This window comes from Sycon ciliatum, chromosome 4, assembly GCF_964019385.1.
Source record: "Sycon ciliatum chromosome 4, ocSycCili1.1, whole genome shotgun sequence".
Classification (NCBI taxonomy): Eukaryota; Metazoa; Porifera; class Calcarea; order Leucosolenida; family Sycettidae; genus Sycon; species Sycon ciliatum.
The window spans coordinates 28612813-28633457 of record NC_088646.1 but is presented as its reverse complement, the minus strand read 5'-3'; the positions used below and the strand labels follow the sequence as shown (position 1 = coordinate 28633457).

Below are 20645 nucleotides of genomic sequence, written 5' to 3'. Positions count from 1 at the left end.
AAACTTTTGAGGTGTTAGTAGTGAACACAACAATGCTCTTTGTGTATTCCTGATAGATGTCATTCGTGGACTACTGCCTTGGCACACGAGAGGAGCAGTTCTTCCGTGACCTCGAGCTGCGCTTGGCCCGCTCTACCGTGGCCCTGCGAGAAAGGTTAGTACTGGCAGTAGTGCTTGCAAGCACATACCTGTCAGAGTGTATGGAGCACAGTTTGAAACTTGGAAACACAGTTTTTATCCTAACCCACAGTGGCAGTAGTGATTCTGCGGCTAAGAGATTGGGTAAATCGATTGCAGTGGAGCCTCTGAATATTGAAGACTGGTGGAATGTGGTGCAGTTGCTTAGTGGGGATTTTTGTGTTTATCTCAGGCGAGCACTTCAGTCTCAGTTCCAAGCCAAGCTGGAAAAGGACAAAGAACTGGTAAGAATTCCTTGCGGTCCGTTTCTGTAGTCACTGTGCAAGGAGATATGCTGTGAATTGTTACTATTAGATGGTTTGCTTACAGCCACTCCATCGCTCTCGTATTCTAGGATAATCCATATCCGTTTATTGAAATTCAACGACGACAACGGCGACATTGACGATGACAACAGGAACAGAAACAGCAGCAACAACAACAGCAAGGAACATCTGTAAAAGAGTGAACATGTGTGCTTATATGCTATTCGTGTGTAGCTGGCCAGCACGGAAACACACAACTGTCGGGTACCATAACATGAAATATTCACTGGTTTGAGGGAGTGATACAAACGGACACCATAACATGCTTTTACTTTTCATGCATTGATCCTGTGCTCAGGCCAAGTCTGTGCGGGCACGGACAACTACTGCAAAGGTAAGGGATGTCCAGTGCATGATGCCTGCTACTTGCTGGAATCATCGGCTGCGTTATTGAGGAGGCAAATGCAATCTTCCAAGTATTGCTTGTTTAATACCGGGTCTGGAATTGGAACCATTATAGAAGTCATGTGACTAGGTCATGTGATTGCATGTATATCATTCGTTTTGTAATAGGCAGCCTGTGTTGTCACGGCCACTACCGATCTTTATCTTGTGGCACAGTATGGCCACTAATCGAGGGACTGTCGTGTTGCATATTCAGGCATGGCTGCAGATGAGTCAAGGAGTTCTTACCTCAGGCATGTTTGCAGTCAACTTGTGTGACGTTCCATGTTTGTGTATCATACTGTGTGTGTGATGTGGAGCAGGGAGAAGGCCAGACTATGCTACGGGCCGGTGGCGCTAGGAATGAGTTTGAAATGCAGGAGATCATGCGGCAGGAGGAAGGGGTAAGATTACACGGAGATTCACAGACAACAGCAGCATATTGTACTCTCAAGTGAAGGTTTTGCCCCAAGCTACATGTACTAGATAGGGGTGGCAACCTCAGCGATACATGACTGTACTAGTTGACAAACTGCTGCAGTGCATGCGCATCTACTTCAACAAGTGTGTACTACATGATCACATGATCACATCACCCGCTGTGCAGTCCACTAATGATAACCATGGCATGAATGCATGCATTGTACACGCACTCACTACAACCGTCATTGGAGGTGCTGGATGTACACGTGTAACTTCCCATGCCGTGCACTACTTGTGCTCGTGTTGTCGTTGCAGACGGAAAGGGACACTAGCGCGGAGGACGGTATCAGCGTAACGAAGGACGATGGCTACATCGAGTTGGTCTTGCGGATTATTGGAGGTCTGTGCAACGGGCAGCAACATACCATACAGGTCAGTGCTCGTATATGTGTGCCTCGCTGCTTGCAATGGACATGCTCTGCCGTAACCAGGACACTGGGGACATGCTCTGCCGTAACCAGGACACTGGGGACATGCTCTGCCGTAACCAGGACACTGTGGCTGTGAAAGGTTGAACTGAATCTTGTGCAACTTAGCTTGTGGATGACGAAAATAAATATGTAAGAATGGACTGGGCCTCCACAAGTTCATGTACATAATTCGGCCAATAGTTGCATGAAGTACCGTGCATACGGAATTGCTTAGTGTCACAGAGCTGCAAAGCCGGATTTCCGAAGGCTATTTTTCACATAGTGCTTGTTGTACTACAGCCATTGCCATAATCTTATTTCGCAATCTGCCTGCCTGGCTTTGCGATGTAACGAAACAAGCCTCAACAATAACAACTGTGATGCTCGAGTCAGTGCTTGCTGCGGGTCTTCTGGATGCCAAGATGTTGGTCACCTGGGTACAGCCGTTGTAATGCATTTCACGCCCAGATTGTGGAGTGTTGCACAAGGATGAAGGTAGTTGTCATATTCTTCGCCAGTTACAGCAGCCATCCTACCACGTGACTAAAATTTAGTTGATTGTGCTTTGCTCTCCCTGCGCTTCTTTGTTCAGAACTACTTGCGTGAGCAGCCGGACAACATCAAGTCAATCAATCTGGTTGCAGCGACTGTCGACTATCTGCAGCTATTCAAGGATGATGTCAATGTGGATAACGTGGAGCTGGTTGTTCAGCTGCTGCAAACCCTGGTGGAGTTCACCGGCGTAAGTCACCAGTTTATGGTCGTTATCACAGTACCATAAAATAACGTTGATTCCGCTCTCCGATTTCCGCCCCATATTGATTTCTACCTGTGAAGCGACTGCAATGTATACGTCTCAAGTACGGTGTTGAACTGGCACATTCATTGCAGTACCCAATGCATGTTAGTGCTGGCATTGCAGTGGATGGAACTGTGCACAATCCAGCACAGCAGATCTGACTTTGTGCGCTTGTGTTCATCGTAACGTACTTGGCAGCCTGGTTCAAATTCCCACCCCGGGCTGAAAAATCCGCTGGGAAGCGACATAGCGTGTGTGTGTGTGGGGGGGGGGGGAGGGGGAACGGTACTTTACAGTATTGCTACAGCACACTTGTCCCACCAGCCCATGTAGCATGTGGAGACTACACACCAGCCCATGTAGGACTTGGAGACTAGACACCGTCCCATGTAGAATGTGGAAACTATACACCAGCCCATGTAGAATGTGGAAACTACACACCAGCCCATGTAGAATGTGGAAACTACACACCAGCCCATGTAGAATGTGGAAACTACACACCAGCCCATGTAGAATGTGGAAACTACACACCAGCCCATGTAGAATGTGGAAACTACACACCAGCCCATGTAGAATGTGGAAACTACACACCAGCCCATGTAGAATGTGGAAACTACACACCAGCCCATGTAGAATGTGGAGACTACGCACACCAGCCCATGTGGAATGTGGAGACTACGCACACCAGCCCATGTAGGATGTGTAGAAGCATCGGGTTGGGCAATGGATTGACAAATTCCAATCTGCTTCCACGGGTCTGGGAGTGTGCAGCTAGTCGGTGTGCCATTGCAGATTGCCGTTGTTGTGTATGACAAACTAACACATAGAGTAGGTGATGTTACAGCATGGGCAACAGACTCACTGTGCTACTCATGCTTGAGCTGGTCAGCTGGACCATGTGCCACATTGCTTGCTCCCTCCCTACTCCAGTTACTATGCTAACAATTATTTTAGTGGTCCAATACTGTAAATTCCGTAAATAAGCCCACCCTAAATAACGCCCATGTCCGATAATAAGCCCAGTTTTAGGCGGTGTACACTTCAAGTCCGTTTTAGCGCCCATGCCCGAAATAAGCCCAGGGCGTAAAGTGGACTCAAAATGACCAGCGCGGGAGCGTGCATTCGCGTACAAACTGTAGAACAGATCAAGTGGTTTACCTATCAAATCTGTAATTTATCGCTACATTCTTTGTTACGACCAAATTTCCAGCTGTGGTTTGATGTACCTGTACCGCGCTCAGTGTGAATGGTGGTTCACTGAAACTAGTGGGTTGCTGATAGATTGATCTTCTGCAGATCTTCTGCAGATTGCGTTCGAAATAACGCCCATGCCCTAAAATAAGCCCATGCCCAAATATACGCCCGGTTTTGACGCTCTGCAAAGTATACGCCCGGGGCTTATTAACGGAATTTTACGGTAGCTAACACATGAACATTCGGGTGCAAACTTATCACTGATTGTGGCTCTCTCTTCTTTTCTCTCTCCGTCTGTTCTATTGCACTTTGGCTATGTCCTATAGGGTAACACGGACAACCAGGCATGTGTGTTTGATGCACAAGTGATCGAGGCACTCAACTCAATCATGCGCACTGACTGGAAGAACGTTGAAATGGTAGGATTACATCCGAGCACCCAATGGCCGTGCTGGACACAGCGCATGCACATATCAAAATACTATGAGTAGTTTGTTGCATGTCTTGGACAAGGTGTGTCTTAGCCAGGGACTCTGTGTGCATGCACGTGGTGTCATTGAGTACTCTTAGCTCCATTGAGTACTCTTAGCTCCATTGGGTGAACACTTTGGTCGTGCAGATCTGTCCCGGCGGATACGTACAATAGCATGTAAGTGATCAGATGAACCGGAATGAGCGCAATTATACAAGGTATTGCAGATTTGCAATGCTCTAGTCTGTAACTGACAGTGTAATGCCTTACGTGATGATGTCCTTGTCATTCTGCTTCCCGGCGCTTCGCAGTTGGTGGCTGTGATGGGCCCGGTTACAGATCTCCTACGCAACATGGTGGAGCTGAGTGTACCGGCTACCAAAGCTTTGGCTCAGGTAAGTAGTTATATTTATTATGACTCTGTTCATTCCACTGGTAACAAAAAGGATTGTGATTGACTTCTAAGTACTGGTGCATCCAAAATTGTTTCAACTGCAGGTTCATTCAGTATGGTAGTCTAGCTGTTCTTGTATTGCCACGTATATGCTAATGATAGCAGACAAAAATTAATATGAGCAAGAAAAGTAGTAGGCTTCACTCTGTCAACTGATGCCATTAGTAAAATGTAAATTGTAGTCCGAGTTAACAGTGGACTTGTCATTGGAAGAATCTTGCTATGGAATGCAGTGCGAGTACCGGAGTCCGCTTTTTTAAGCAGATTTGCACCATGTGTGTGTGCGTGTGTGTGTATGTGTATGTGTGTGTGTGTGTGTGTGTGTGTGTGTGTGTGTGTGTGTGTGTGTGTGTGTGTGTGTATGTATGTGTGTGTGTGTGTCCTATCCCGTAGCTTGTTGGTGATACAATCCACTATGAGAGTCTGTATGTGTGCCTGGAGGAGGTTCACAAGCACCGGCATGATCCGGTAAGACCACCTAGCCACCTTTCTGTTCATGCACTGCACACCGTAGGCTGCGCATTGCTCATTGCTTATGGTTCTGGCATGCACAGTGGATTATGCTTTGGAAGCTAGTACGAATGTGCATATTGAAGATTTTACAGTGCACTCCTTGTGTATTATGTGGGTAATCATCTTTTCTTTGTTTCTGCACGGCAGTCTAGATTACATGATGTACAAGAAGCAAGTTGTCTCCCCTGTCCTTCCTTCTATGCTCCAGGATCCCATGGTCAATGTTGTTGGTTATCGCATTGTGCACTTCCTCATGCGTCTCAATGACTTCCAGCCCAAGACTAGGAAGTGTAAGTGGAAGGATTACATTAGAATTACGCACGAAATCAAGGTCATCTTGTTACCGTGAAAATGGCGCTTTGTATCTGATCTCCACCAACACATCCACCTGCCTTTTTTCAGGGTCAGAGCCCTCAACCCACCCGACCCAGCCTCTTATAGGCAAAGTGTCACATTCCAGTTTGTATGTGTTTGTTTGTATGGCATTGAATGCTCAGGTATAAGTTGCAGGGGCCATTTTGGCCACGCTTTTTGTACAATAGAGAGAGAAGGGAAGAGAGAGAGAGAGAGAGAGAGAGAGAGAGAGAGAGAGAGAGAGAGAGAGAGAGAGAGAGAGAGAGAGAGAGAGAGAGAGAGAGAGAGAGGGGAGAGAGAGAGAGGGAGAGAGAGAGAGAGAGAGAGAGAGAGAGAGAGAGAGAGAGAGAGAGAGAGAGAGAGAGAGAGAGAGAGAGAGAGAGAGAGGGAGAGAACCACGGTTTTGACCCCAGAAAACACGGTGTAATGTTTTCTTCTGGATGTGTCGCAATATGTGCGAATGCCGGAAAGTGAAGTGTTTTACCACAGGATGTACATGTATGCTGTTTGTTCAGGGACTGGCATGCCTGATTTCCGCAGCATTCAAAACAAGCACAGTGAAGACTGGGAAGCTGCATGGAAGTACTACTGCAAGGCTACTCTCAGTGTGGAAGTACTCCATGCTGATGCACTACAGAGGGTCTACTTTGCCGCTGAATTCCAGGTAAACGGATGTCGGATAGAAAGCAAATGTGTTTGCACGAGCCAGGATTGCCAGAAAGACTGTGATCCTGAAACATTCAGTCTTTTCCCCCCGTTTCTTTACCCACACATGCTAATACACAGACTTCCAAGGCAGTGGAACTTGGGGAGGGGATATTTCTAATGGAAACCTAAGTAAACGTGTATGGAGGAGAGTATTGATACTGTGTTACCCTCGCATTGTGCTTATAGGAATAGTGCTGTTCTGGGCTTCAGTGATAATCTTCCTTTGGATACTAAGTTCACCATGCTTAGCCTAGCGCTATATTGTCATTCAGAGTAATCTCTGTGCGGCCTATAGCATGCAGTGATCCGATAGTGGCATTAGTCTCTTTCAATGGAGCCGCAATTGTTTTCTGAAGATTGGCCGGATAGCCATGAAATTCGGAGTAACAACAAAATTATAACTTTAGCCTTGTTGCATTGCAAACTAGAGTCATAGTGGATGTGAATAATGTGAGAGTATTGAGTACTTTTGACTCTGAGTTAGCTCGTGCTGAAGGCCGGTGCGAAATACGTTACTTCATCTCCCGCTGCTGCCCCGGTTTGTGTTCCCCAGGATGACCTGCGCGAGGAAGTCAAGGAGCAGCTGAAGTGGAACATCCAGCGGGACTCAGCCGCCAACAAGCTGCGTGACTTCTTGAAGTGGTCCGAGGATATCCGTGAAGACATGGAATATCAAGTAAGCAGATACAATCGCAATGTCTACCAACAGTTGTACAGGACTGCAAGTCTCAAGTTCAACTTATATTCACCTCTAAAGCTGGTTGGTACAGGGGTGCCATGTAAAACTCAACCCCTGGTAGCGTGTAAAGCTGCGATCCAGGTGTTGGATTTCACCTTGAAACACTGTACGTGTACATGTGTATACAATGGTGCCAGGTATTATCCAGCCCCTCGGAGCTAATATAGCTGAGGTCCAGTTGTTGGATTTCACCTGCCACCACTGTACATGTACATGTATGCAGTGGTACTACATGAAATCCAACCCCTGCGACCTTGTGAAGCTAGGATCAAGGGGTGGGTTTTCACCAGGCAACACTGTACATTACAAGATCACAGTCATATCTTCTCCCCGTTTAATGCTCGTACAATTAAGTCTTGTATGCCCTCTCCCTCTTCCTCTCCCCCTGCTTCAAGTCAATATGGGTAGTCCCCTGGTGGTCTCCAGTGTATTTGCTGGACATATTCTACAGTAACCCGTTTGTCTTTCCTTCTACAATGTGCCTCAGGGGCAGCTAACACGCAACAAAATTGCTAGCTTCTTTGTCAAGAACAGGTAAGTACTCAAAAATCATTGCTGCAGCGCTTAGCAGAAAGTTTGTTCCTGATTGTCATGCTTGTGAATTACGAGTGACTTCGTGTGCAGCGCTTGACCGTGTGTGCATGAGGCAAATGACCAGTGTCAATAATTGTGATGTGCTGCCGCACATAGCTTGGGCTGCTGCGAGATTTCAACGCTTGGTCTTTGCGAAGAGCATACGTTGGTTACTGTAGACAAACCTATTGTCCATATTGGATCTTGTAAGCCACTTCTTGTCCGGAAATAATGCTTTTCTACAAAGCTGCCAGTGTTCCCATGCCCTTACCCCTCACTTCCTTAGCCGGGAATATTTTACCCAGCTGTACACCATGCAGATACTTTCTGTCACACAGTTTTTCCAACGGTGAATTGCTCAATTTGTTCTGCTGCTTGCCTGTGTAGTCGCTGGTGGGCGATCGGCATGCTGCTGCTGACGTTCATACTCAACATCTTCATGCTGGCCACTTGGGACGCTCCTGTCCACCTCTGGGAGTAAGTGCAGCTGTGTAGCCTATAAGAACAGCTGGCAGATGTCTTTTGTTCACCGTGCATGAAGTTAATGCAAACATTCTCACGGCAGGCTAACAGAGAAGTGTGTGCTTCTGGATAAGCATACCATGCCACTGCCCTATGGCTTGTTTATCTACAGCACAGTGGTTTGTTTACCTTTGGATCTGGTGTATCACAGCACAATCCTGGCGGTGTTACCAGGATTGACTAAGACAGGGGCGTAGCAGCCGCTCCGGCCGGTCCGGCTTTGGCCGGACCACTTTTTCGCCCGACCTTGACCACCATAGTCTATGTCATTCGGATCTTCCCAAGTTGTACATTGTACTGTTGAGATACTGAATTCAAATAAATCAATACCATACCATACCATAGTAAAACAATGCCAAAAGTGCCCAGAATGCAGGATTTTGCACCCTAATTTTAAAAAAAGGGAGATCCCCCTTCCCCCCCCCCCCCCCCCCCCCCCGGCCGGACCACCGCCAACGGCGGTGCTACGCGCCTGTAAGAGCATTAAAAAAATCCTTCTTACCCACTATGCTTGCCCGTGGTGTTGACTGTGTGTGTGTGTGCTACAGGGAGCTTCCTGAAACCCCATCCTACTATAATCTGGTCATCTACGTCCTTGGCTCGATACACCTGTTCTTTGCGGTGTGCGTAGCCATCACCTTCTTCATTGCCAACCTGAAGAACTTCACCGTGCCCGGAGTGATAAACCATATTGTGTAAGTGGGTGCAACACCAGCTCATGGTTTATCTCTCTGTTACCCAGTGTAAGCCATGGTGAGCTGGTTGCTACAAAGTGGATGATGGATATCCCTCTATCGTACGGTCTGCTGCAGTTGATGCTGCATTTCCTAACACGTCATGCACCAAGCAACGGTTTCGTTAGGTATACTGGCCGCCTATTCCAGGAGTCAATGTGACAGCACACATTCACAATCGGAGAACTGCTACACTGAATAACGGTCTGATGACTATCTTTACTGTGGCATGAAGCTATGGGCATCTCTAAACCATGCCCACTCATCTATCCACTGCTACATTTCGACTGTATGGCTGTTCAATCTTGGCTGTCACTTCATTGCTGCCTCTGCGTGTGTGCATGCGTGCGTGCATGTATGCATGTGCGCCTACGTGCGTGTATACGTGTGCTGGGTATACGTGTGCTGGGTATACGTGTGCTGGGTATACGTGCTGTGTATACGTGTGCTGGGTATACGTGTGCTGTGTATACGTGTGCTGGGTATACGTGTGCTGGGTATACGTGTGCTGGGTATACGTGTGCTGGGTATACGTGTGCTGGGTATACGTGTGCTGGGTATACGTGTGCTGGGTATACGTGTGCTGGGTATACGTGTGCTGGGTATACGTGTGCTGGGTATACGTGTGCTGGGTATACGTGTGCTGGGTATACGTGTGCTGGGTATACGTGTGCTGGGTATACGTGTGCTGGGTATACGTGTGCTGGGTATACGTGTGCTGGGTATACGTGTGCTGGGTATACGTGTGCTGGGTATACGTGTGCTGGGTATACGTGTGCTGGGTATACGTGTGCTGGGTATACGTGTGCTGGGTATACGTGTGCTGGGTATACGTGTGCTGGGTATACGTGTGCTGGGTATACGTGTGCTGGGTGTACGTGTGCTGGGTGTACGTGTGCTGGGTGTACGTGTGCTGGGTGTACGTGTGCTGGGTGTACGTGTGCTGGGTGTACGTGTGCTGGGTATACGTGTGCTGGGTATACGTGTGCTGGGTATACGTGTGCTGGGTATACGTGTGCTGGGTATACGTGTGCTGGGTATACGTGTGCTGGGTATACGTGTGCTGGGTATACGTGTGCTGGGTGTACGTGTGCTGGGTATACGTGTGCTGGGTATACGTGTGCTGGGTATACGTGTGCTGGGTATACTGCTACAGGTACAAGTTCACTAACTACAGCTTCAACGGCAGTGGGGATATTGAAAAGCACAATCAACTGAATATCGTTGGCTTGGCTTCAATTTATCACCTGGTATGTACATGTTCCACTAGCCAGTGAATAATACCATAGCCGCTAGCTGATTATGATGGAGGCATTAATACGGAAACAGTTGTCACTCTCCCGAAGCATCACTATCACTATGGAGGTGGGAGGGTTGCAGTTTTGGCAGCCACACATACATGTACGTGTGTGCGTGTGTGTGTGTGTGCTCTGTACTTGCATTTACATTGCGGCATATCAGTCCGCGTCACTTTTCAGCATCTTGTGCTAAATTTGTGCGTGTGTGTGTGTGTGTGTGTGTGTGTGTGTGTGTGTGTGTGTGTGTGTGTGTGTGTGTGTATGTGCATGCGTGCGCGCGGGTGAATTTCAGTGCTTGGTGGGGTTCTCTGCCGCATCCATACCGTTCAAAGGCTACTTCTTCTGCTTCCATCTCCTTCACATTGTTGTGAACAATGACACACTGACTCGTGTGCTGCAATCTGTTATCAGACCAGGTAAGCACATGCTTGAAAATAGATCAAAATACACGTTTTTTTAAGTGTCATGGATGTTTCTATTATCAACGCATGCTCCGGACGCGGCCACGCACAGACACAGCAAGTGTTGGTTGGCACTACAGGGTAACTGGGCGAAGGAGCTGGCACTGTGTATAACCATGGAGACGGCCGATCCGACAGGGGCAGGGACTGAGAGTGAGACCGAAATGGCGGCTGACCTGCCAAGGGCAGTAACCGAATAGAGTGATCCGGGAGAGTAGAGAGAATGCTGCCAGCTACTGAGAGTTCAGTGCCCAATCCCTGCTTGTTCGTTTACCAGAGTGAGTTTGGAAGAAGAATGAGGTGAGTAGTATAGACAGAACAGGGTGCTTCAGAATGAGAATTGTAACACATTGAAATCGGTGTGGGTGGGTGAAAGGATGCATCCAGTGATAACATTACGTCACCGCGTTAATGCGGTGGCGTCTTTTGCCGCACTGCGAATCTTCTAATAGCTAAGCGAAACTTGCACTAAATTATTCACAGGTTTGAGGGAAAGATGCAAAATAAAGCCTGAAGAATTTGTTTGACTCATCACCAGGACTCAACCAGTATTAGCCTCACTTTCAGAAAGGAACTGACGAAAATATGCCCAAATATGGAAGTTCTCAGTACTATTGAATGAAATCCGATCTCGTGATGAAGTCATTGAAGATCGCAGTAGTTTCCCTTAGGTGTGCTTCTCGGCTGGTTCGATCTATAGACGCCTATGTTCTGCAGTAGGAGTATGCAATGGGGTAGTGAATTGCTGAATGATAGCCAAGTTGAAAACTCCATGACTGCATGCATGCTGCCATGTGTGCACTGCAGGTCGTCAACTGATCTACGTCACCATCCTGGCACTCTTCATCATCTACATCTACGCCGTGGCGTCCTTTGCCGCGCTGCGAATCTTCTTTGACCGCGACGAGGGCCTGTTTTGCGAGACGCTTGGTGAATGCTATGCCACGAGTATTCGCTTTGGACTACTGGCAACACTAGGCGACGTAAGTGCACACCTAGGCAGGCATGGCAGAGATCTTCAATGAACTGATAATTTTTCTGGCCATTGACATTCTGAAATTGTTATATCATAACTGAATCAGCTTATCAGTGGGACAGTGGGGCTGTGAAGAGAGATGATGGCATTGGATTCACATGTGTGTATGTCGCTTATCCTCTCATGTATTTTTTGTGCACAGGTGATCCCTGGACACAACTACACCTTTCAGGCGGTCGGCATTCGTGTGCTGTTCGACCTCACGTTCTTCATCGTCATCACCACCATCGGCTTGAACATTGTGTTTGGTCTGATTGTCGACTCATTCTCGTCTCTCAGAGATGAAAAGGTAAATGAAAGTATCACTAATCATTACTGGTAGTGGAATTGCATGACCATTCATTATTGAGAGGCTGCTGGCACATTTGTATGAATGTGCCACTGGAGAAACCCAATTTGAACCCATATGATGTCATTGCTGTGACTGCAGTCGAGCGAGGCAGTGCAGGGAGTGACCACATGTCCATTGCGTATTCAATCTGCACATGTGTTTGTGTATGTGTATGTATGTATGCCGAGCCATGTCTCCTTTCCGTGCAAAATCCCGTCCGCATACCGTACATACCACTCGGGGCGGAGGCTCAGGCGCATTGTCAGGCTCTTGGTAGGTGCTGCGCCACTCCGCGCGGGACTCACATGCAACATCATACCATGATGCCTCCACGCCACGGGCACGTAGATCCCGGACAGCACAGTCCTTCTATCTGCGGCGTGGGCCATATGCTGGGGGACGCTGCAAGAAGGAGCCAAACAGTACCTGTTTCGGGATGCGGTTGTCCGGCATCCGCGCCACATGCCCCAACCACTCCAACGGTGGATGCCACAGTGCCACCTGGAGCTACCGGAACGTCGGCACCGGCGGAGGGATGTTGTGCCGTGCATTGTGACAGGTGTGGTCGCTGCTTTCGCGGTGTCCGGGGACGGGGCAGGCATCGCTGTTCAAGGGTGGCGCATAGACCAACAGCAGAGGAGCGCTCAGTCTTCCAGCACGTGTGCATATGCGGCAAGCGGATGCGACTACCCGTGCACCTGGAGCGTCATCGAGCGTCGTGTCCTCTCTCTCTCTCTCTCTCTTCTCAAGTTTCCCAGTGATGGGATCACGTGACCCTTTTGCGGCAGTGACTCTACAGGACAGGACAGGATGTATGTATGTGTGCGTGTGTGTGTGTGTGTGTGTGTGTGTTTGTGTGTGTGTGTGTGTGTGTGTGTGTGTGTGTGTGAGTGTGTGTATGTGTGTTTGTGTGTGCGCGCATGTGTGTGTGTGCCTGTTCTGTAGAATGATGCCCTGGAGGACATGTCCAGCGTGTGCTTCATGTGCTCCTTATCCAGTCATGAGTTTGACAAGTATGCACAGGTAGGCTTCATAATGCCTTTGTAACGACAGGCTCTCCGATGATTACTGGACTGATGCACATAAACAACCTCTACCTTCCCAATATAAGCGGGCTGATCCACCGTGATAGGCCGTGCATCCTCTACTTTGATTTGAACAATGTAGATATTCATCGCTGTTGTTGGAAATGTTCTCAAAGTCAGTTGGGCTATCGATGCCTCGTGCCAAGCAGTATTATTAATATACATGTACAAGTTTGATGCTGTCCGCACTTACTTGGATCTGTGTATTGGTTATAGTTGTGTGTTGAAAGTGCTGAATAGCAGCTCTGGAGTGAAAGTAATGTTGTCTTTCTGATATGTGTCTTGGTTTTACCAGGGTTTTGAGCATCATGTCAAGCATGATCACAATATGTGGTCCTACCTCTTCTACTTCATCTTCCTTCACAAACTGGAGGCTAACGATATGACAGCTACCGAGGACTTTGTGTTCCGCAAGGTAAACACCTGTCAGTAGGGTGTTGCTGAACCACTGTGGCTACTCTGTATGTGGTTATCGTGCATTTGAGAATGTAGTAGATGCCGGCCCTCAACTCGTGCAAGTCTCTTGCATGCCTCCAGTTGTATTACAGGGCAGCTGAGCTAAGCTGGCAGACAGAAACAGTCGACATTGCTGCCCGGTAGTCCAGTACATGCACTAACATCTGATTAGATCAAATGTTTTCGGCTGTCCAGCAAACCTGCCGAATGTTACCTCTGTGTGCTTGTTGCTTGCTGCAGCTCAAGGCACAAGACATTGACTTCTTCCCCACCAACAAAGCGCTGTGCCTGGAGAATGTTGAGGTTGGCAATGAGGAGCAACTGGATAATCTAAAGGAGATGGTGGCACGGCTCGTGCATCGTATTGAAAGAGAGGTACGTAACGATTAAATGTATTCCCCGATTGTAAGCCGCAACCCCATTTTCAGGTCTGAACAAAATTGTTTCAGTACATTCATATCAGTAGGGAGTCACACTCGATTGTAAGTCACACTCTCTTTTTGCCCTTGAATTTTAGTGTATTCAGGGAAACAAGGTATACTAAAACGTATACTAAAACGAATACTAAAACGCCCGGCTTCCATGACACTCAGTGTACTGTGTGCATGGCTCGCATGCCTCAAGGATGCACTACCAGATAGATGTGCAAGATGTGCAGCATGGAAAAACAGATCACATCGGATGGCTTGAAGCAAAGCTCACAGGAAAGCGGGGGCAGTTTAATGCGCCGCTGGAACCACCACCAATATAACAATCATTAGCGGACAGTACTCAACTACATGTACTGGTGACGAAGTCTTGTGTACCGACTGCCTCTACCTTCTTGTGAACATACGAGTAGATGACGTTAAACTCGAGAATGCAAGCACTATACACCTACGCCTCACAGTCTATACACCTACGCCTCACAGTCTTTGGAAGTACTAAGTTAGTACTCAGAGGACTTTGGAAGTACTAAGTTAGTACTCAGGGGACTTTCAGGCGCGTACGCAGGGGGGTTTCCCGTTGCCCGGAAACCCCCCAAATGTTCCAAACGAGCAACGTTTTTGGGCATTTTTGGTAGGGCGCACGATCGATCTGGCAAGAATACAAAACTTCAACAGATCGCAACTCAGTCAAATCTCGCTCAAATCCAACGATCCAAATATCCAGGTCGAATAGAAAACTCTCAGCTGTCGGTTGAAAGAATTTTCGACGCGCTGCGAGCAATGTCTCTTGAGATAAATCGTTCGTGAGTTGAGCCGCGATCTCGCATTTTCAAAAGCGCGCAGTGCGCGCAGTATCGAGAATTTGAGACTTTTCGTCACGCGTACGCGGACTTGCTCAAATCTGCAGGGGCTTCACTTGTGATTTTTCAAGAGTACACAGCAAAAAAAATCGAAACTCTGCAATCAAGAAAACGAAATCGCTGGAGCAGGACGCGTTTGGGCCTTTGGCCCGGTTTGGGGCATTTTTTCGCTCCGTCGCTGCACTCTACAGCAGATAGCGCTGGATATGTACATGGCTGAACTGTGTCCTGGCTATCATGGTCGACCTCATTCTCTCCAGGGTACCTTTCCACTTCCAGGAAGCCCAAGATAATAGACACCCTTTAATAGCAAACAACGGTAACGCTAGTTTTTACGGTACTCGTACCTTGATCACCCAAATAGCGTTGAAGCTGCAGCGTATAAACGTTATGGGGGCTGATTTATCGTTGTGACCAACGGTACGTGTTTTGGCCAAATATTGCATAGTTCGTACGCATTTCACCTTGTATCGCGTATATGGTGACAAAAATGGTTGTACCACGTGATATCAAAGCTCAATAGCGTACTAAAATAGCGTGCATCTTGCTAAAGGTCGAACCCAAATCACGGTATTTTCCCCCTTACGATAATACCGTTACAACATGACGTTTTTTGCTAAGGGTGTCTAATGAAGATTGAGTGAGTAGAACTGAAGTTATGATCCAAAGAACACGAACAAATGCATAATTTTGAAAATTTCCTAGGGCTCTTTACACAAAGGCACACAATGAAAACCTTGGCAAATTTTATTCCGTTGTGACTCAGAGTTTCATGGCTGAACCAATCATCAGACAACGTTGTCTGATGATGCTGAACCAATCATCAGACAACGTTGTCTGATGATTGGTTCAGCCATGAAACTCTGAGTCACAACGGAATAAAATTTGCCAAGGTTTTCATTGTGTGCCTTTGTGGACGCCGCTCTGCCTGAATCAGGCATTGAGCACTCTTGCAGAACCAAAGCATTATTGCCTCTGTCCTAGTGCTCTTTAGAAATACAAAGTATACAAAATACAAAGGGTTAAAACGAGTCATTGTTTGCGATTCGGTTGGAAACCCCCCTAGAGGTGACCCTGCGTACGCGCCTGACTTTATGCAGTTGATGCTTGACTGAATCCTCTCCTCCGTGTGTTGTTATGAATGTACTTTTTCTTTTTGTAAGTGACTGCTAGGTGGTTGACTTCAATGCTGTGTTTGTGTGGGCTTCAATGCAGTATTTGTTTTGACTTCAAAGCAGTGTTGTGTTGACTTCAATGCAGTGGTTGTGTTGAGTGAAGAAGTCATTTGCACACCGAGCCACACCACTGTCTTTCTTTGCTTCTATCCTCTCCGCATGTGTCTGCAGGAAGATGAAGAGAGGCGGAAGAAAGCGCGCGATGAGCAGCGCCAGTGGGAGAAGAGAGCACAAACGTTTGATGCAGGTAAGCACAGCATTGGTCTGGTGTATCCTCTTCTTTCACATCCCACTTAGGTCACGACCATTGTCCATTGTCTGCATTTTATTATGTGCTGTCCTTCTTCAGAGGATCGGCGCGCTAGCGGTGTATCGTATTCTGGACATCGTAAAACAAGTGGAGCTACTGGAGCCACTGGAGCAAGTCCTCCTGCCCTACGGCTCATTGACGATGTACTGGAAGACGAGGACGACGATGATGAACATCGTCGTGGTGTCTAGTTCAGCCATCATGACTGTGTTTCATGGGCTGTACATGTTGTACCTCAGCTGCCTTCATCGTCGTCCCAAGTCTGGTTTTGCTGGAGATTTGGCGTTGAGTAGTCAGTTATCCACCTTGGCCCACAGTACTACGTGGTCAACTATTATTGTATGGAAATATAAAAATAATGTGTATCGACTTTTTCAAGCTCAATGGTGCTGAACAAACTATTTTGCGCTCTTATGGTTATTGAATAACTAGTGTGTTAGTTAGTGGCGACAACAGCTGCTGGAATTGGTTGTACAATGGACAGATAGGCCGTATGTATCAAATTGACTGAATATCAATGTAATGACATAGTGCAAAGTACACTGATATGCAATGTCTTCCCCTGCATTTAATCCTGCATGTTTAGCTGACACGGAATTAGTACTACACGGAATCCACGCATCTCCAAGAGATCACCAGGGTCTCCTTTGGAGCACATGTACACTGTCACCACACATCGAATCCCAATCCTATAGCTAACTTGTATTTGCCATAGGCTATTGTTTTCTTCTTCTAGTGCTGCATTAGGGGCAGGGTTCCCCTAATGCCACTGCAGTATTTCCAGACGTTTTTGAATCATCATTTTGTTTAAAAAGCTGTGTCATCATGTTTAATTACTATCGTATTTTAGTTTGCCTACAATGGTTTTCGATTTGGGATGGATGAATTCATTCTCTAAGGAGGTGTTTCAATTTTGTCTGCCGCCTGTTGTGCATGCAAATGTGCATGTGGGTGATGATCCCGGCTCCTTCCATCGTTGGTCTCACTGTGGCAATAGCTTTAGTGCTAAGAGACCTGCCGCGGGAGTGGGAGTATGATGCTCATGAGCGGAGCTAGAGGGACATCTGCCCTTGTTTTTCGGATGCCATTTTATGCTTGTTCTCAAAAAGGCCCTGATTATGCGAAACATTATGCCGGCATAATCATGATAATCCGCTTATCCCTCTGAGGGAGTGCTATAAAATACGGAACTTGAGTGCCATTTTGATCCACTCCAAGCACAGAGCATGGTAGATCTACCAAGAGTCCGGTGAACTGAAACGTACTACAGTCCATTCCCTATAAGTGCGCACTGTTATTACATGCTCCCATCATACGACTGTGTACAAATACAAGGCAATTTTTTCTGAGTGAATGCACGCTTGCTTGCTGCTCCTTTTAAAAGAAACCGGATCAAAATCTGTCCAAATTTGAGAGAGAAAATAGAAAATTGATTTTTTTTAGCTCGCTTTGCTGCCTGATTTCCGTGCATTTTCTTGCGCCGCTGCTTTGTCTTTGAAGAAGTCATGAACCTTATTGATCTTCTCAACGCATCCACGTGGGGTATTCCCATGTCAGGCTGGCGCTGGCCTACAATGTAGAATCCATGGGGCATACACAATGGCCCTTTGACTGGATGGAAAAGAGGGCACACTTATATTGGCCCTTTGACTGGAAAAGAGTGCACACTTAAGTTATATGGAATGGACATGTAGTAGATCTACTAGTAGAGATATCAACAAAAGTGCGAAAGCCAAGGTTCGTTCATATCATGTAACTACTACATGTACAATTATAGTACTACTACATGACATTGTATTCCTTTTCAATAAAAGGTTTGCTGTCCCCACACTGGAGCTCGCGCTATTCCGCCGACTTGACTTGACACTTGACTGACTCACGACTGCCATCCAGAGCACACGAGAATTCCATCGAACCTTCGACTCGGCAAACCTGCCAGTCAGTCAAGTGTCAAGTCGGCGGAATAGCGCGAGCGGAGCTCCAGTGTGGGGACAGCAAACCTTTTCTTACAAATCATCGCCGAAGTAGCAACCACCATTCCTTTTCACACAATGGTCATGATAATACCATGGTATTATCATTGAGTAACTCTGGGGACCTGGAGAGGCTAAGGAGGATGGCAAGCAATCGGAAGGAGTGGGCTCGAGTCAACCTACCAGATGTATCTTCGGAGATACTCTCAATCACTGTTTTTTTTTTTTTGCTTGGATTAAGAATAAAGGAGGAACGGAGCGTCTCAGCTTCCTCGGACCAAGACCATTCGACTCAGCACCCCGAAGACTACAACTGGTGAAAAATTGATTTTGTAGGCTAAACTTCCTTTTATAACTAAGTTACTTAGAACCTTCCAAGTTCAGTTGGAAGCAGGGAGTAGTACAATACCATTATTGTACTACTCCCTGGTTGGAAGGCTGTCGGAGTGCGCGTCCGAGATGTGCTAGAGCTGATAGCCAGTTAGTTGTAGAACGTCAGTACCGTCGGTCGGTGCAATGTTATCGCATGAGCTGTTTGTTTGGAAACTGGTGGTGTTAGTGTACATTATAGCGCAACTAACTTGTACAATATGTCATGTACGAGTAGTTCCTTGATCCTTTTTCTTTCCTACAAACTTATCCTTGGCTCTCCATCCGAGTCCATACTAACACCACATGTAGTAGTACAAAGTAATGTACCGGTAACAATAACACACGTCAACTGGGGTAGACTGGGGATGTTGGGTGCCCTGCCAGCTAGCTCGGAACCTGTGCATGTGGCTGGTCTAAAGTAGATTCAGCAGGACTGTAATTATGTAGACCTACATGATCGTCATTAAATTTTGTTTCTAGTTTCTACCCTGTTACCAATGCAATGGTTACCGGAAGGTCTCATCAGCGGAGCTCAGACGGAGTCACTGGCCGAACCAAGTCCAGTGCTAGTGAACAAATAAAGCGCTCAAAGCATCAAAGTCAGACAGTTCTCCAGTGTCACTCATGTGATAACTGCGAGAAACCCAGGCCAGACGGCTTTGCCTTTTTTACTTTTAGTTCTACCCTCGGCATCTACGTCACGATACTCTCTATCTCTAGCTCTGGTCAGTCTGGTGTGGGGTGGTATCATATCAACACCAGAGCTAACTGTTACTTGTTAGAGTAGGTGTTGACACTAGGAAATGCAGTAAGGTAACTGTTTGTTAATTTTGTGGCTTCCTAGATCCTGTGACCTGGACGAACCCTTCTCACGCAAGGTGTGGCTGGCGAGACTTGTTCTTTGCAAACCACCCAGCGTCCAGCTCCAGAGCTAGAGTCCAGTTGTTTAGCGATACCGCTTCCCAATCTTCTATCATTGCGACATTACTAGTCAGACTTTGGTGTGAGCCTGGTCTCGTTGGCGGGTGGGCGACTGACATACGTAAATGAACATGTAGTTTATGAAGTGCACAATCAATTTTTCGGCGCTTGGATTCGCGTTAGCACTTTACGCAACGTCAAGGACGCATCGAGTAGCGCGTGCTGTCTGGCAGTACGAGCGTAGGTCTACATGGTCTACGAAGTACAAGAGACCATGTACCATGGTGGACCATGTGGACTGTGCCTTGTCAGCTCGCGTAGACAACGAGTCGGAGAACACCAGTTCTATTCGTCCTTCACTTCAGTCTTCACCACATTGCGTTTGATCTCGGAAGTGTACATCTACAAGACTAATGGATGAACTCGTCAACTGCTGTTGCACATGTACGTCAGGATCGGGACCGTCACTGGCGTCAGCAGCAGGGAGTCTTGAACATCTCCTGGTCGCTACAAGATACAGAAGACTGAATCGGATACACAACTCCCTATCAGTATCAGGCCTAGCGCCTATGATTAGAATCCCTGAGAAAGAGCTATTACAGCCCAAAGGGCCATGTGCGAGGATAATGACTACAGTTGCTTGCCATCACCCTTGCCATCGCCCTTGTTAAAAGTTGCCCTATCCAAAATTTGATATTACTAATAAGAAATAAGATGCTGAAATCGGCGTGCGTGAGATTGGCACGATCCTCCAAAATACCAACACGAGAGAAATTGTACACCAGAACATGTAGCAAGTTCTTGTACTGCCTACGACAGTTTCACGGTGAAGGAACGCCATCATCTTTGGCCTTAGATCGCAGCTTGAAACTGTCATTGTGGAACAGGAATTACACGACACACGCGGCGCTCTCGTCCCCGGCCAGTGCAATCTTTTTGTGTGATATACTTCAAGTAGTAGCGAATCGCAGTGATTGTCCTGGTTCTACCCAACACTTTTAGCACTGATTGCCACTTGAGCAAGTTGAGGAAAGCTCGAGCAGTCGAGGGTTCGGGCCGTCATTCGTCAGGCGTACATGTAGTTCTAGATCAGAGGA

The 20645-nt window shown here is 47.2% G+C and overlaps 1 protein-coding gene across 3 annotated transcripts in view; it reads left to right on the top strand.

Annotated features, from left to right (window-relative positions):
- The window catches only part of LOC135815473 (inositol 1,4,5-trisphosphate receptor type 1-like), a 60435-nt gene extending 43259 nt beyond the window's left edge, over positions 1-17176 (top strand). For all 3 annotated transcript variants that reach the window (XM_065328779.1, XM_065328777.1, XM_065328778.1), the window contains exons 66-89: positions 57-154; positions 371-422; positions 802-837; positions 1211-1291; positions 1626-1742; positions 2373-2522; positions 4100-4192; positions 4557-4640; positions 5093-5167; positions 5421-5502; positions 6082-6230; positions 6828-6950; positions 7501-7547; positions 7974-8063; positions 8657-8803; positions 9999-10092; positions 10433-10556; positions 11409-11584; positions 11780-11926; positions 12914-12991; positions 13349-13468; positions 13750-13884; positions 16144-16219; positions 16322-17176. In XM_065328779.1, the coding sequence (XP_065184851.1) occupies positions 57-154; positions 371-422; positions 802-837; positions 1211-1291; positions 1626-1742; positions 2373-2522; positions 4100-4192; positions 4557-4640; positions 5093-5167; positions 5421-5502; positions 6082-6230; positions 6828-6950; positions 7501-7547; positions 7974-8063; positions 8657-8803; positions 9999-10092; positions 10433-10556; positions 11409-11584; positions 11780-11926; positions 12914-12991; positions 13349-13468; positions 13750-13884; positions 16144-16219; positions 16322-16473 (2526 nt within the window). In that variant the 3' untranslated portion in view covers positions 16474-17176. The remainder of the gene's footprint in view (positions 1-56; positions 155-370; positions 423-801; positions 838-1210; positions 1292-1625; positions 1743-2372; positions 2523-4099; positions 4193-4556; positions 4641-5092; positions 5168-5420; positions 5503-6081; positions 6231-6827; positions 6951-7500; positions 7548-7973; positions 8064-8656; positions 8804-9998; positions 10093-10432; positions 10557-11408; positions 11585-11779; positions 11927-12913; positions 12992-13348; positions 13469-13749; positions 13885-16143; positions 16220-16321) is intronic.
- The last annotated feature ends 3469 nt before the right edge of the window (positions 17177-20645 follow it).